Raw genomic sequence first — 17,540 nt, 5'->3', positions numbered from 1 at the left:
AAATAATCGAATGTGGACCGGACAATGCAGTGATTGACATAATGAGCATCGATCCTTGCGCGTCCGATGGAATGATATGCGTCAACCGAGTCAGCGAGCCTGACCACTTGATCCCGTTAGACGCCTCCTACGACAAGCATGGGTTGCTGTAGACGAATTCTAACCCGGATATTCGTAGGTGTTCAGGGCCAGTATAAGGCCAGGTTCACACAGTGCCGATTATGGCTCCCGTTTGAGATCAGACAGCGCTGCGACACGAAAAGTGAAAAAGTCGGATTACTATCCTCAATGACCTGGTATGTCCTATCATTGTCTGAACGCAGTCGTATACGTTCGTAACAGAGTCCTACGGATCGGGAAAGGTCCAGAGAGGTCGGCCAAGCACACCCGACAGTATGGTGAGTCCCGTAACATTCGGGGAACTCAGCCGATTTTGTCTAGTAGGATTACAATCGTGACTATGTCGTGACAGATTCTGCTGTACCGGATCAGATTTGGATTGAGAACGGCAGAATCGGGACGAATCCGTTTGGAAACGGCTGAATCGGGACGCTTCCAAAACAATATCTAATTGCTTGTGAATATCCTGCCACGAATCAAAGGATCTTGATCAGACTTTTGACAAATTTTAATCGGGAATGGTCCTATCAAGGACGGCAGTAACAATCCTGATTGAGTGAGTGAGTGAGTGAGTGAGTATGGTTTTACGCCGCTTTTAGCAATATTCCAGCAATATCACGACGGGGGACACCAGAAATGGGCTTCACACATTGTACCCATGTCGGGAATCGAACCCGGGTCTTCGGCGTGACGAGCGAACGCTTTAACCACTAGGCTACCCGACCGCCCCTAATCCTGAATGTGTGACTGAGCCTTAGAGACTAACTGGACAAAGTGCTTGGTGTCGACAGTCGTACATACTCAAAAGGAGCGGGCAAAAAGTTCAGTTAGGGTAACACAATGGATTCCTCGAGGTTTGAGACAACACCCCGTATATTCAGATATTCAGTTTGGACGAAGGACTAATTCTCTTGGGGGGGGGGGGGGGGGGGGGGGGGGCACAGGTGGCCCAGTCGTCTAATGCGCCGCAATTCGCTGTGCGGATTTATGTTCCTAGGGCACGACAGAAACCTATGATTGTGGGTTCGAATCCCGGTTCGCCCCAATTATGTTTCTAGGTTTGTCAGCACCATACCCGTGCTCGTGGGTTTCACCGAAGTGGTAAACGTCTGAGACCTGCATCACTTTGGGCTTTCCTCCCACATAAAGCTGACACGCCGTGATATAACTGGAATAATGTTAAAAGCGGCGTTAAACCCAACTCACTCACTCAACCACTCTTTCTTGAGGGACAGGCAGTCTGTGATTACTCGTAAAGCTCCTATGGGATTTTTTTCTAAGTTTGCTGCATGACGCAAATATGAGTTTAGACACAAGAGGATGATATTTTCATATATTACTCTCTTTGCTTTGAGACAGATTGAACATTATGCAGTTCTGTGTATTGTGATATTAAACTTAAATTTTAATAATACTCGTATCAAATTCATCACCACCAAAAAAACATTTCTTGTTTGTTTCATTTTAGCCACGATCAAACCTTGATGTATACTTTCTTTCCCCGGCAGTTTATATATGACAGCAACCCGTGAAGATCCGGGGTAGAATATAGGTCTTCAGCAACCCATGCTTGCCGCAAAAGGCGACTGTGCTTGTCGTAAGAGGCGACGAGCGGGATCGGGTGGTCAGGCTCTCTTGACTTGGTTTGATGCATCAATCACTGGACTGTCTGGTCGAGACTCGATTATTACAGACCGCCGTCGTGTAGTTGGATTATTGCTGAGATCGTCGTTTAACAATAATAAAAAAAACAAGAAAGAAAGAAACAAACACGTTGTAATAATGTACAAACTGTCACAAATATTTGACGAGTGCGTGTATCTTTATAGGTCTTCAGCAACCCATGCTTGCCATAAGAGGCGACTTTGCTTGTCGTAAGAGGCGACTAACGGGAGTCGGGTGGTCAGGCTCGCTGACTTGGTTTGATGCATGTCATCGATCCCAATTGGGGAATATTGCTGAATGCGGCGTTAAACAACATACTAACCAACCAATAGAAGACAGCGGCCTGTACATAATTAGACTAACATCTAGTCTCTGAAATGAACATATCGTACAGAAAAAAACCAGTTGTTCAGTTATCTTAATAAAAATATAATAAAAGGGAGCCCAGTGATTCTTTTCATTTTCAGATACTGCAGTAATCTAGACTTGCCAAACATTAGACTTGCATGGGCTGTATTTGATTTATATTTGTATCAGGGTCTGTAAGACAGACTATGTACATAATGTGAGTGAGTTAACATTTAACGTGGCATCGGCATTATTTCAGCGACGAGAGCAAGTTGATATATACACAAGTAAGTCATGATGTGTCTGAAACGCAATCGACCAAGTCCCCGAGCCTGACCTTCCCATTCATAAATCAATTCTAACCCTGAATCAATCCCCACAGGGTTAGACCCCCTTCAGACAATCACCTCCGCAAACACGCGGAGGATGCTCCAGTCTCATATACACACTAGGGTAATACAGTTATTGGATCAAACAAACCGTTATATATATATCCATATAAAGACGCTCACATGACGCTTACGGGAGCGGGTCGTCAGACTCACTGACTTGGTTTCATGAATCAATCACTGGATTGTCTGGTCGAGACCTATTTACAGACCGCCGTCATTTAGTTGGAATGGTGATGAGATCGTCGTTTAACAAAAAAAAAAGAAGAGAAGAAACAAACATGTTATAATAATGTACAAACTGTCACAAATATTTGACGAGTGCGTGTTTCATTATAGGCCTTCAGCAACCCATGCTTGCCGTAAAAGGGGACTGTGCTTGTCGTAAGAGGCGACTTACGGGATCGGGTGGTCAGGCTCGCTGACTTGTTGATGCATGTCATCGATCCCAGTTGCGTGGATCGATGCTCATGATGTAAATCACTGGATTGTCTAGTCCAGACTCAATTATTTACAGACCGCCGTCATGTAGCTGGAATATTGCTGAGTGCAGCGTAAAACAACAAACGCCAAACAAGAATCATAAATCATCAATTGCTTGAAGCGGCCGTAAAATATTGAACGCTGATGTCACCTTCTTCCATTTCGAATGGTATTTTGGTGGGTGACTTGTCGAAGGCTTTTTCGTGTGTATGTTATTAAAATGTACTAATACATTTAGAAACTGTGAACTCATAGGAACCATTAATTGACATAAGCAGAACTTTGAAACAACTGATGGAAGTTTAGAAACTGCCTCAATACAGCAGTACCTCGGGGGACTCCTGGCTGAAAAAGGTCCCAAGCAACCTCAGGGGATGTTCTCGCAATAAGCATAGGCTACTGGGGACCAAATCTAACCTAGAACTTTATACCGGTAGGGGAGACCAAACAGTAACACTGTGTTGAGCTATACACAAACTGTGAAGATCTTCATCAACCCAATGAAAGCTTGTCGCAAGAGGCGACTAACGGGATCGGGTGGTCAGGCTCGCTGACTCGGTTGACGCATGTCATCCCATCGGACGCGCAAGGATCGATTCTCATAATGTCAATCACTGCATTGCCCGGTCCAGATTCGATTATTTACAGACCGGCGTCTATATTTGGAATATTGCTAAGTTCAAACGTAAGAGGCGACTATGAATCGGGTAGTCTGGCGTGGTGACATGGTTGACAGAGTGTCTTCGTATCGCTACAGCGTGGACCGTTGTTCATAGTCAAGCACTGGATTGTCTGGTTCAGACTCGATTATTTTCAGGTCGCCGTAATTTAGCTGGAATATTACTGAGTGTGGTGTCAATTTAAACAACAAACAAAACAACATTAATATCAATACATGACACAGATATTCCGTAACGCGAGTGTGCGTTACATACTGTGTCAACCGACAGAGTGCTTCCAGATCGGAATCAGCTGTTATGATACTCATAGAAAATAGAAACGCACAGCCCGATTTTGTTTTAGGAAGAATTTTGGTTTGGTTTGTTGTTTTACGCCGCACTCAGGAATATTCCAGCTATATGCATGACGGCGGTCTGTAAATAATCGAGTCTGGACCAGACAATCCAGTGATTGATATCATGAACATCGATCCACGCAATTGGGATCGATGACATGCATCAACCAAGTCAGTGAGCCTGACCACCCGATCCCGTTAGTCGCCTTTTACGACAAGCATAGTCACCTTTTACGGCAAGCATGGGTTGCTGAAGACCTATTCCACCCCGGAATCTTCACGGGTATTGTAGGAAGTAACACACATTGACTAAAAGAACTGAACACTAAGTCTTTTGCTGGACGGAGTGCTTGCAATCACCCGGCGACGTGTATCTGTTGTGAGTATGGTTTTACGCCGTTTTAAGCATTATTCCAGCAATATCACGGCGGGGGACACAAGAAATGGGCTACACACATTGTACTCATGTCGGGAATCGAACCCGGGTCTTCGGCGTGACGAGCGAACGCTTTAACCACTAGGCTACCCGACCGCCCTGGCTCTGTTGTGTTTCAGTTAGATTCCGACCCGTGAAGATTCCGGGGTAGAATAGGTCTTCAGCAACCCATGCTTGCCGTAAAAGGCGACTATGCTTGTCGTAAAAGGTGACTAACGGGATCGGGTGGTCAGGCTTGCTGACTTGGTTGATACATGTCATCAATCCCAATTGCGTGGATGGATGCTCATGATATCAATTACTGGACTGTCTGGTCTAGACCCGATTATTTACAGACCGCCGTCATATAGCTGGAATATTGCTGAGTGCGGCGTTAAACAACAAACCAACCAACCAATCAGTTAGATTCCGGGTTAAAATTCCGAGTCTTCAGCAATCCATGCATGCTTGTCGTAAGAGGCGACTAACGGGATCGGGTGGCCAGGTTTACTGACTTGGCGTGTGCATGTAATCGTATCCCAAATGCGTAGATCGATGTATGATGTCAATAACTGGATCGTCCCGTCCAGACTCGATTATTTACAGACCGCCGTCAAATAGCTGGAATATTGCTGAGTGCGGCGTTAAACAACAAACAAACATTACAATCACTAATGCGTTTCCTTTTTTAATGTGCATATGTCGTAACATGACCGTGTGGTAAGTGTAACGTATGTCAGCTGATTGTGACTGAACTTACCATGACCCATATATAAAGTTGACTAATTTCCGTCATTGTGTATTTATCAGCTCGCGTCTTATCACTGCATTCACGCGATGTCAACGAGTCTCTATAACCTACATAGCACCACGCAACGCAGTTTTCAGGCTTTAAATCGAAACAAGGACTTTGTGAATCATGGAGATTGATCATGGATATTACTAGTGGGATTGCATCGACCAGTGCGTGTGTGTTTATCACTTGACCGTAACAATGTACAGTAGTGTGGCAGGTAGGTCGGTGCGATGCATGTATTTAACAATTTTCAAGATTATTGAGGTGACCATAAGTGTTCGCTTTAACTTGCGACTTCTTATCAGTGCTATGTTTCAACAGGAAATTATTGTAGTTCCAGGTCCGTGAGGAGTAGGGGTGTTGGGGGAAGGCGAGGCGCCCCACCCCCTCTTCCCACACCACACAGACACACACATACGCACACACACACACAGAGACACAAAACACACACACACACACGCGCGCGCTCCCCCCCCCCCCCCCCTCACTCTCTCACACACATACGCACACAGACACAAAACACACACGCGCTCCTCCCCCCCCCCCCCCCCCCCCCCCCTCACACACACACACACACACACACACACACACACACACCACTTCTATGCCCACCCCCTCTGCCACTAAGCTACAAAAATATGTTTCTCCCCCGCATCCGAGAAACGTTACAGAAACACCTATAGTTCTAAATGGTGGTTTCATATTTACAGGAAACAATATAAGACATAAATCTTATTTTATTCAATCGAAAACCTTTGTGGTGGATGCACAGAATTGATCCTTAATCCCGACCGGCATGTTTCTAATAAAATACATCGCTATGTATTTCTTTTTATATTATATCACAATACAATACGACTAAAGGGGTATTGGGGGGCAGACTTGCATGGTGATATACGGCTGGTGAATATTACGTGTAACATTGTACCCGGAAGGCGTCTGCCAGACCCAACAGAATTAATTAAAAAACGAAACCAACTTCAACTCTAGGTTGATTTGGCAAGTCTAGATTGATTCAACGCATATCAAGTTTTGTTCTAGGCTCCATTTGGATTTATTTTTTATTTTGTTAATCAATATTTTTCAAGAAGATAACTTTGTTTCCGGGACGAAAGGGTAACCAAGCGTGGGACATAAAGTCATGAGAGCACCCAAATGTAGCTTTACTACCTGGCCAAGAATCAATTATATATGTGTACAATGCTGGAATATTTCTGACTGCGTCTTGAAATAACAAAAAGCTAGAAGCTATAACTAAAGTACTTTAATACTGTTACTGCAATGAAATATTACATGTTGATGTGACAAGGAAATGATTGAGGTTCTGATAATGAAACGCGCGTTATTAAAACATGCATGCAGCATATCATAATCTAAATATTATAATACATTCTGGAAAGTTGTTTATTGTCACAACTCAAACAAAAATTTACCCCAATATCGCTCGATGCTTTATCAGAAGAAGTCACGGCACTATACCAGAAATAGTTGTGTGGAATATCTATTCTTTAGCTTTCGTTTACTTCCGGTTTAAGCCTCACTGCCTCATGACTTGCTTGGTTATGGATACGGAAACACAGTATTTCTAAAGGACTATGACTTAATATTGGAAGTCCCAAATGAATAACTTTGTCCCGCCTTTTGACGACACTGTATTGATGGACGACATGCCCGTTCCTATTACAGAATCGGACACAGCGCCGATAGTTGAGAACGAGGAAAATGGACACGCCGTTGCCAATGTTCCTGATACCGAAGCAGTTCAGCCTTCAGGCAGTGGAATCAGTCGGGTGACATCCTACATCACCGTAGCGACGCTGCTTGTCATCAACTTGCTCAACTACATGGATAGATACACAGTATCAGGTAAAATAGTGGTTGAAGAATGAGGAAATGTTACTTGAATAATGTCAATATTGAGCCTTGAGACACATAGGGGCGTGGTTAGGTGTGTCAGCAGCTCAATATATTTTTCGTCTTGTTCCATCCGCTCATGTTATAGATTGTGACAAAACTGTAGTTTGCTTGGTATAGTTATGGGAAATTAATCATCCTTGGAAATTTGTTGTTTATAAGGCTAGTAGGGCTGGGACGGGTAACTCGGGTCGGGTAGGTCCTGAGTAGGACCCGGGTACCCACAGGACTACCCGGACCCGTGGTTAGTCACGTGATATATTGTTTGATGACAAAAACTCACTATAGCTCATTGGTTACACCACAAGTCGCTAATGTTCGCATTTCTTTCTGACGATGCACACATTCCTTTTGGCTGGTATATGTTTCAGTAAAGATAAAACTGAAGTCAACTTCAGTGTATTGATTGTTTGATACAAGAATCTAAATAGGTTTGGCCAGGGCTGCAATAAAACAATTCCCAATCAGACATTTTGTTCCCAATTCTTGAGACCTGCAGTGGGTACCCGGTAGGGCCGGGTAATATGGGATCGGGTACCCGGGTAGTAAATTTGGACTCGTCCCAGCCCTAAAGGCTAGTCCAGAGGACTAGTGGATAAACCTTATTTCACTCAAAGACCCTGCTGAGAGCTGCGATGGGGTCCTACAGTCAATACATGACCCTACAACACGTCGGAGAACACCACCTTTATAAATCCCATTCAGACTGTGGTGGTTGACTACCCTCATATTTTTTCTGAGATTTATAAAAAATATTTCCCTTGGGTTTGTGACTGAAAATATGATATCGTTGTACTCCCAGATAATTTCCCAATCTATTCACATGTTTGACATAACTTTATTACCACAACTTTAAGCAATTACATACCAGACTTACCAGTAAGCCGTTCGCTTCGTGTTTCGGCAGTAGTGAGCTGACATGGTCTATGTGTATGTGCTTGATTTCTATGGACTGATTCTGCATGAGTTTTCTCAAAGCTGTATGAAGTACGCAATCAGGTGAGCACCTTGATTAAAAAACATGACAAGATTTGGAAAATATCTGTTGACACCGAGTTGGTGGCACACATGCTTTGCAAATCCCGCAATCGACTGAAATCTGCACAGCAGTTTAAAACCAGATCGAATTTGATTGATCCAGCCAAAATATGACTTCATAGTTCCCGCCTACAAGGGTGGAAACTGGGCTTTTATGGTCAGTTAACTCCCTTGCCTCAGGAAGATGTACAAAACAAGCGTTAGCCTTGACTAGTACAAACAGCCATACACACACACACACGTGCATGCACATCGCTATATAAGTGTAATAATCTTGAATGCGATGTGAAACTCCCTTTCACCTAACCACAAACTCTTGAGGAGTAGTGAAGTAAGGTTTCCTCTTGTCCTCCAGACTAGTCTTAAAACAAAAAGATTGTCTAGGGCTGTTGGATTCAGAAAAAGTGTACAGTGTTCTCTAGAAATGAGAATGTTATGTGTTATCTATCATCTTCTGAAGGTAGGGTAATGTTGGCAATTGAAGTTTCATTCCACAGAGTTGTGTCCCTTGGATACTCTGGACACATATGATCATGGGTCAAAAACCGGTTCGCCCCGATTATGTTTCAAGGTTTGTCAGCACCATACCCGTGCTCATGGGTTTCACCAAAGTGGTAATACGTCTGAGACCTGCATCACTTAGGGCTTTCCTCGCACATTAAGCTGACATGCCGTGATATAACTGGAATTCTGTTAAATGTGGCGTTAAATTTGATTTGCTATACTACTTGTCTAATGGACCAACCAGAATGCAAGTAACAAACCAGACTCAATTTTTGGTTCTCGATATTAACACCATGACTGGCAGTCCCATTGGTTACTATAGAGTTTGCAAGAAATTCAACATAAAAAAACTGACAGACATGCCAAAGAAAGCACTAAAAAGACGTTTTGATGGATAGGATGTCTTCATGTCCATTAAAACTGGCAGTGGCAACACCCTTACTCATTTCTGTTTTCCTTTATCTTAAGGGGGCACGGGTGGCCCAGTCATCTAAGGTGCCACGATTTGCTGTGCAGAGTTACGTCCCTTGGGCACGCCAGAAACCTATGATTGTGGGTTTGAATCCTGGTTCACCTGATTATGTTTCTAGGTTTGTCAGCACCATACCCGTGCTCGCGGGTTTAAAAAAAGCGGTAAATGTCTGAGACCTGCATCACTTCGGGCTTTCCTCCCACATTAAAACCGACACGTCGTGATATAACTGGAATACTGTTAAAAGCGGCGTTAAACCCAACTCACTCACTCACTCACTCACTCAACTTTATCTTGACATTTGATTGGTTGGTAAAATGTAAATGAAAATCCAGGGCGGTTAGTTTGAGATTGCGAGAACTACCGTAATGGATCCAGGGGTAAGTGTAGGTTATCGAGATGCAATCCCTGGAGATACAGGGGATGCTGAGGGTGGTGTTAATCAACGTAGTTGTGATCCCCTTAATTCATATGTGCAACATGAGGAATGTCAATAAACATCAGTTTTTCTTGAACGTTATTCTTTTAATATCAGACATAAATTTTTAAAATATGGAAAATCCATTGCATAAATGATGAAAAATGTAATTGATTGATATGATATTGGTGCCATCAGTGGTAACCATGGTAACAGTGATATTTGATTTATAGTTTAACAGTAATAGTTACTGAAGTGGTGAAGGAGCTCATTGTTCAGTTTTAATGAACTGTATTGCAATTACATTGGTGGCCATCATGTGAAGTTGATTTGGTTGGTTGGTTGGTTGGTTGTTTAACACCGCACTCAGCAATATACCAGCTATATGAAAATGTAAGTAATCGAATCTGGACCAGACAATCCAGTGATTGATATCATGAGCATCAATCCACGCAATTGGGACCGATGACATGCATCAACCAAGTAAGCGAGCCTGACCACCCAATCCCATAAGTCGCCTCTTACGACAAGTACCCTATTCGACGTAATAAGCGCCCCGCTCTAATAAGCACCCACGGCGATATTTGCTAATATATTGGCAAGTGAACATAGCCATTAGCACCCCTTCCGATTGATCAATGTACACAAGACTTATTTATTCGTGTATAATACACACTCGTGTGTTATATGCACCCTTAATTATGGGCAATTAAATTCTGGAAAAATATATCTGTCGTATATAAACAGTTCAAACCGTCAGCATAAACCACAAAATTTATCTTTCAACTCTGTTTTTTCCACCAAAATAATATTCTAATAAGAGCCCCCCATTTCTAATTTTGAGAGCGCCCTGGGCGCTTATTACGTCAAATACAGTATAATCACTTTTTACGGCAAGCATGGGTTGCTGAAGACCTTTTCTACCCCGGAATCTTCACGGGTCATGTGAAGTTGAAGTCCCACTGGGTATAGATTGTGAAGTCAAGGAATTGTAAGCGTGGTAAGGGAGTAGGTAAAACATTTGATGTCTCATAACACTGAATTCCTTAAGTTTTGAAACCAGGGATACGGAAATATTTTTTCGCAAATCAGACATTTGCATTTGGCCACACCCACCTCATATCTGAGGTGCTGGATGTTTATGCATGATTAAAAGAATAAACTCAAGTGTCACTTTCATGACATGTATACTTGATATACATACAATATATTAACAATTCAACGTCACATAGATCTAATATTTACAATTTCAACCTATCGGGATGTTGGTTTTACTAACTTGGCTATGGAACACTTTCCACTTTAAAGCTGTCTGTTGCGTCTAGCTTTCCAGCGTCGCATCGTCGGTGTTGAGTCGAAATCCGTCAATTTTGGTCAACAAAGCAATATACGCATAAGTCTGTCCAGTGTCTCCATCGTTAATCTACATCTCGGTCGCATCTTAATGAGGTTTTGTTTAGAAAATCCCCTCTCACATTCTACGCTGGACACGGGCAGTACACGACCAATCTCCATGAGCTTCACTGATTGGTCAATTTAGAAGCATGTGCTTTACTCAGTAGCTGTCCATATGTCAACCGTCTGTAGTTGTTGAAGATTAAAGGCCGAAATATTCCCCATTCTCGTTCTAATTGGTCTTTATCGATTAGGGTATGTCCTTTTAATCTGCTGCCATAATGGATCCTTAACCTAGAAATACTCTGATCTCACTACGTTGTGAGGTCAAATTGAAACATAGCCACTCAACCCATTAACAATGTTGACAGTTCTAGGGCCGGTTCCACAAACCGATCTTGGCGCTAAGATGAATGTAACTCCCATACTTAAACATAGGCTTATTGTGGTCGGGGTGCTAAGATCGCTTTGTAGAACGTGACCCTGGATCCCTCAACCAATAATCTGAATATTTGGTAATCCAGGCACTTGCTTAGTTGCTATGGTAATCCATGATCTAGCTGTGATTCTGCTATATTTAACTGCTGTATCATTACCTAAAGCGCTGTTGGATATGCTAGAAAAATGTTTTTCTGGCTTCATTTAATTATTACGATTCATAGGGCTAGGAAAAAAGGAAATATGACTTTTAACGAGTCAAAGTATGGCATTTATGATATATGTATCCATTCTCTGTCAACTAATGTTCGTTTCAAGGCGTCAATAGCGGTAATCTGACCATGGTTGCTGTTAATAATTGTGAGTTGTGCAATCTTCCGATCGCTTCACACACGATTTCGCTGAAATTAATTAAAACAACATTAAAAGGAATTTTGAATAAAATTAATGTAATAAGTTACATACGTAAGACCAGATATACAAAAACACTTTTTATAGCCAGACAGTGAAATTACATGATTAATTTGCATACGTCAGGATGGATTTGTTGACATGGTATTGCTTGTGCTACGTGCTCATGGTAATATCTTTCCATGGTGAAAAAAACATCAAAACTCATTATTTCGTGTATAATGCGCACCCCCTTCTTCACAGCTGTGTTTTTTGGAAAAAAAAGTGTGCACTATACTCAAGAAAATACGGTATATCAAAATTGAGCAAATCTACCTAATATATCCTATCCTATGGACTCTGATTACCGGTAGCCTTAAAAGGAACTTTTACAGGTAAAATGACGATAAATTCAGAAATTATTCTTGTATTGTCATGCATGTATTAAAATGGCTGTAGCCAGAGGTAATTACCTAACACCTGTCCCAAGGTGATGACCTCACACTGGCCGTGTATTCGCACAGACTACATTATTATGATTATTATTATGATTAAGAGACTCATTAGGCAATAGACAATAAATCTGAACTTGCGGTTTCCGTTCGAATTTTTCTCCTGTAAAATTGTCGATAGGACTCCTTGCGACTAAAATACTTCAAACCACAGGTAGGTAGATTGGTAGTTACTCAATATTTCTGTCCTTCTGTAACTGGCAAAAAGCATTTTTCTGGCATTTCCGACAGCACTTTGCCTACTTGTATTCCAGGGGTACTGCTCCCTCTCCAGAGTTTCAATGGAATCAGTAATTCCCCAAGCCATGATTCTGCTGTATTTAACTGCCGTGTCCTTACCCAGCTTTCTTTATTCCAGGCATACTGCTCCCTCTCCAGAGTTTCTATGGAATCGGTAATTCCCAAGCCATGATTCTGCCGTATTTAACTGCCGTGTCCTTACCCAGCTTTCTTTATTCCAGGCGTACTGCTCCCCCTTCAGGATTTCTATGGAATCGGTAATTCCCAAGCCGGTCTCATTCAGACATCCTTCATCTGCACATACATGATCTTCTCCCCAATATTCGGTTACCTTGGCGACAGATACACCAGGAAGTACATCATGGCCTTTGGCATCTTCATGTGGTCCGTGTTCACACTCTCTGCATCCTTCATTGGCAAAGATGTAAGTTGAAGAAGTCACATTGTTTGCAGGGGCACATAGCGACCTTTGCGCTAAGATGATCATAACTATGGGCGGCCATTCGGTCAAAAAATACAGAGTTTAAAAAAAGGACAAAAATATGCAATTAAGGTCAAATATTACGAATAAAGAATTAAATGTTACTACTAAAGGTCAAAATACAATATTAATAGTCAAATGTTACGAAAAGACGTCCAAAGAAAAGAAAGAACAATGTGTACGAAAGGACGTTTTCAATTAAGAACGTCAGTGAGCACGAAAGGACATTTCAATAAAGAACGTCAGTGAGCACGAAAGGACGTTTTCAATAAAGAACGTCAGTGAGCACGAAAGGACATTGACAATAAAGAACGCCAGATGGCGCTGCAATTTGTAAAATATTCCGAGTTTAATCGGCTTGTTCCGCCGTTTATATGATAACTGCATGCCGAGGTGCACAATGTATCACGTCATTCCTCATGCACTCACCGTCTTATTCGTAATATTTGACCTTAATTGCGTATTTTTGTCCTTTTTATAAACTTTGTATTTTTTTGACCGAATGGCCGCCCATACATAACTCCATACTTTAAGATTGACTTATGATGGTTAAGGTACTAAGATCACTTTGTGGAATAGGACCTTGTTTCACAAATTGATGTCAACTCAGGTGATGGTTAGTCCGTCTCAGAGCTACAGATAAGCAAATGTACAAAAACAGCATTTGTAAATACCCAATGAAGCTTTTTCAGCATGTGTGCAACAAGGCTAATTTCTGGAACACAATTACGAGCTAACTTACTTTCCGAGTCAAGCCCTTATATACATGTAAAATATTATATTTATTTTTTTGAATCTCTAAATGTTAGATCATTTTGGGAAAACCCCAATAGAGTGATGAATAGATGAGTGAAAAAATATTGGTTACCCAATGAAAAATGTGATTACCCAATTAAAATAGAAACCTTTGAGTAAAAACTCAATTGCTCAAAAGGTTATCTGGAGGTCTGATATTTTTATGGTTATTTATCTTTACCATGTTTTCCAAACTAAAACCTGTTTAATATTTTACTAATGTTATGTGTAATTTTTGACAAAATGTGGTCATATTGTAAGGTATCATTGGGGTAGCCCTTGACAGTGTTATTTGTATAATGTTTACTGTTGAACTGGAACTGTTCTTATCATACCACTACTTATGCTTGCAGTCATTCTATGCATTTGTGTTGCTGCGAGCGCTGGTGGGTATCGGTGAAGCTAGCTACTCGACGATCGCCCCCACCATCATCGCTGACCTGTTCTCCAAAGGCATGAGGACGAAGATGCTGATGGTGTTCTACTTTGCCATTCCAGTTGGAAGGTAAACCCAAGAGAGTTACAATCATAATAATAATAATAAGAAGAAGAAGAAGAAGTCAAAATTTAAACAGTTCTTCACTTCTGGACTGTCTGACCAGAGCCAAAAAAACACAGTGAAAACAAAATAGAAGTTTTGTCATTGATTATGTGCCAGTGCATATGCTGATGAAAAACGAAACTAAAAGAATTCATATACAAAATGCAGCAGCTATTATTTTTAATAATAACTGATTACGTGCATACTATTATATCCCTGGTACATATTTTAATACATTTTCTAAAAGCTTATTCTTTGTAGAGTTACACAATATGTCATTTTTCAGACACAAGCCAACACACGTCTGTCATCGCATTAAAACATGTTTACTTTCTTGAAAACTACATGTACCGTCTCTCAAAAACTTAACTGTTGCAGAAGCCGATAAGGGGAGGTAACTGATACTTTGCTAAAATATTCAATCGGAATGTCCATCTTGTTACATGAAATATCTCTGTCTGAATGGTATGTATATATACACAATATTTAGTGTGTAGTTTTGAGATGATTTGTGATTAGGAAATATATTTTAGTGCCATTTTCGTCTAAGTGTTCAAGTATTGTTCCAATGTCTGTACCTACTCCATGTTTTTCAGCGGCCTGGGCTACATTGTGGGGTCCTACGTTGCGAAGGCGATGCACAACTGGCAGTGGGCTCTACGGGTAGGTTCTGTTTTCTGTACCTTCACAATAACAATTTCCATATGCAGAACTACACCATGTAACTGTAAGTCATTCCTGAATATTGACAGCTGAAGACTACCTCCGAGATTTTGATTCCAGTTAAACAGGAGCCAATCCCGCGCTAAGGACTCTGTGTCTGTCTAGTGTTGATTCTAGTGTTGTGTTCTTAGTGTTCCTGGTTCAACCAGGCCTCTGTGCTCTGTCTAGTGTTGATTCTAGTGTTGTGTTCTTTGTGCACCAAGTAACACCAGGTCTAGGTGCTCTGTCTAGTGTTGATTCTAGTGTTATGTGTCAGGTTACACCAGGTCTAGGTGCTCTGTCTAGTGTTGTTTATAGTGTTATGTTTCAGGCTACACCAGGTCTAGGTGCTCTGTCTAGTGTTATGGTCTAGGTGCTCTGTCTAGTGTTGATTCTAGTGTTGTGTTTCAGGTTACACCAGGTCTAGGTGCTCTGTCTAGTGTTGATTCTAGTGTTGTGTTCCAGGTTACACCATCTCTAGGTGCTCTGTCTAGTGTTGATTCTAGTGTTGTGTTCCAGGTTACACCAGGTCTAGGTGCTCTGTCTAGTGTTGATTCTAGTGTTATGTTCCAGGTTACACCAGGTCTAGGTGCTCTGTCTAGTGTTGATTCTAGTGTTGTGTTCCAGGTTTCACCAGGTCTAGGTGCTCTGTCTAGTGTTGTTTCTCATGTTATGTTCCAGGTTACACCAGGTCTAGGTGCTCTGTCTAGTGTTGATTCTAGTGTTATGTTCCAGGTTACACCAGGTCTAGGTGCTCTGTCTAGTGTTGATTCTAGTGTTGTGTTCCAGGTTTCACCAGGTCTAGGTGCTCTGTCTAGTGTTGATTCTAGTGTTATGTTCCAGGTTACACCAGGTCTAGGTGCTCTGTCTAGTGTTGATTCTAGTGTTATGTTCCAGGTTACACCAGGTCTAGGTGCTCTGTCTAGTGTTGATTCTAGTGCTGTGTTCCAGGTTACACCAGGTCTAGGTGCTCTGTCTAGTGTTGATTCTAGTGTTGTGTTTCAGGTTACACCAGGTCCAGGTGCTCTGTCTAGTGTTGATTCTAGTGTTGTGTTCTTTGTGTTCCAGGTTACACCAGGTCCAGGTGCTCTGTCTAGTGTTGATTCTAGTGCTGTGTTCCAGGTTACACCAGGTCTAGGTGCTCTGTCTAGTGTTGTTTCTCATGTTATGTTCCAGGTTACACCAGGTCTAGGTGCTCTGTCTAGTGTTGATTCTAGTGTTATGTTCCAGGTTACACCAGGTCTAGGTGCTCTGTCTAGTGTTGATTCTAGTGTTGTGTTCCAGGTTTCACCAGGTCTAGGTGCTCTGTCTAGTGTTGATTCTAGTGTTATGTTCCAGGTTACACCAGGTCTAGGTGCTCTGTCTAGTGTTGATTCTAGTGTTGTGTTTCAGGTTACACCAGGTCCAGGTGCTCTGTCTAGTGTTGATTCTAGTGTTGTGTTCTTTGTGTTCCAGGTTACACCAGGTCCAGGTGCTCTGTCTAGTGTTGATTCTAGTGCTGTGTTCCAGGTTACACCAGGTCTAGGTGCTCTGTCTAGTGTTGATTCTAGTGTTATGTTTCAGGTTACACCAGGTCCAGGTGCTCTGTCTAGTGTTGATTCTAGTGTTGTGTTCTTTGTGTTCCAGGTTACACCAGGTCCAGGTGCTCTGTCTAGTGTTGATTCTAGTGCTGTGTTCCAGGTTACACCAGGTCTAGGTGCTCTGTCTAGTGTTGATTCTAGTGTTGTGTTCCAGGTTACACCAGGTCTAGGTGCTCTGTCTAGTGTTGATTCTAGTGTTGTGTTCCAGGTTGCACCAGGTCCAGGTGCTCTGTCTGGTGTTGATTCTGGTGTTATGTTCCAGGTTACACCAGGTCTAGGTGCTCTGTCTAGTGTTGATTCTAGTGTTGTGTTCCAGGTTGCACCAGGTCCAGGTGCTCTGTCTAGTGTTGATTCTAGTGTTGTGTTCCTTGTGTTTCAGGTTACACCAGGTCTAGGTGCTCTTTGTGTGGTGTTGATTCTAATATTCTGCAAGGAACCACCACGAGGCCACTCTGAGGGTGGAACACATCTTGTCAACACAAGCTTTTTGCAGGATATTAAAGCTCTATTAAAAAAGTAAGAGTATATTTACCTATTTGTCAGTCATGCATAATTAATGCTTGAGGATACTACAATTAAGATATTCAATAAAGCTGCCAGGTTATCATTATACTGGAGTATCTCATTCTTGATCTTTTGATATCAAATATATCAACAGAAGTCGATAAAATGTTTACTTTTCTTGACAAGTTATGATATATTTGTTATCGAAAGGGAGATAAGTGCAAAACAATGTGATGAAATTCATTGCTGCCATATCTCCTCAGATATCTCCTTGGAGATATCGCTTGATCTCACCCTAGTGATATCTCCTGTGGAAGCCAGATTGGTATGATACAATGAAGAGATGTGTATTGTGAATAAGTTAAATGGTGATGATGATGATGAT

The 17,540-nt window shown here is 41.9% G+C and overlaps 1 protein-coding gene across 4 annotated transcripts in view; it reads left to right on the top strand.

The window, feature by feature from the left end:
• The window catches only part of LOC124150825 (protein spinster homolog 1-like), a 44,145-nt gene that overhangs the window by 9,021 nt on the left and 17,584 nt on the right, over positions 1–17,540 (top strand). For 3 of the 4 annotated variants that reach the window (XM_048401214.1, XM_048401212.1, XM_048401213.1), the window contains exons 2-6: positions 6,918–7,097; positions 12,774–12,976; positions 14,182–14,333; positions 14,966–15,032; positions 17,031–17,167. In XM_048401214.1, the coding sequence (XP_048257171.1) occupies positions 6,918–7,097; positions 12,774–12,976; positions 14,182–14,333; positions 14,966–15,032; positions 17,031–17,167 (739 nt within the window). Of the gene's footprint in view, positions 1–5,243; positions 5,449–6,917; positions 7,098–12,773; positions 12,977–14,181; positions 14,334–14,965; positions 15,033–17,030; positions 17,168–17,540 lie in introns of those variants that run through there. The other variant, XM_048401215.1, reaches the window with a different exon arrangement.

The sequence above is a fragment of the Haliotis rufescens genome, unplaced genomic scaffold, assembly GCF_023055435.1.
Source record: "Haliotis rufescens isolate VD_foot unplaced genomic scaffold, xgHalRufe1.0.p SCAF_21, whole genome shotgun sequence".
Lineage (NCBI taxonomy): Eukaryota > Metazoa > Mollusca > Gastropoda > Lepetellida > Haliotidae > Haliotis > Haliotis rufescens.
Note: the sequence above shows the minus strand (reverse complement) of the source record. Positions and strands in the feature narration are given on the sequence as shown.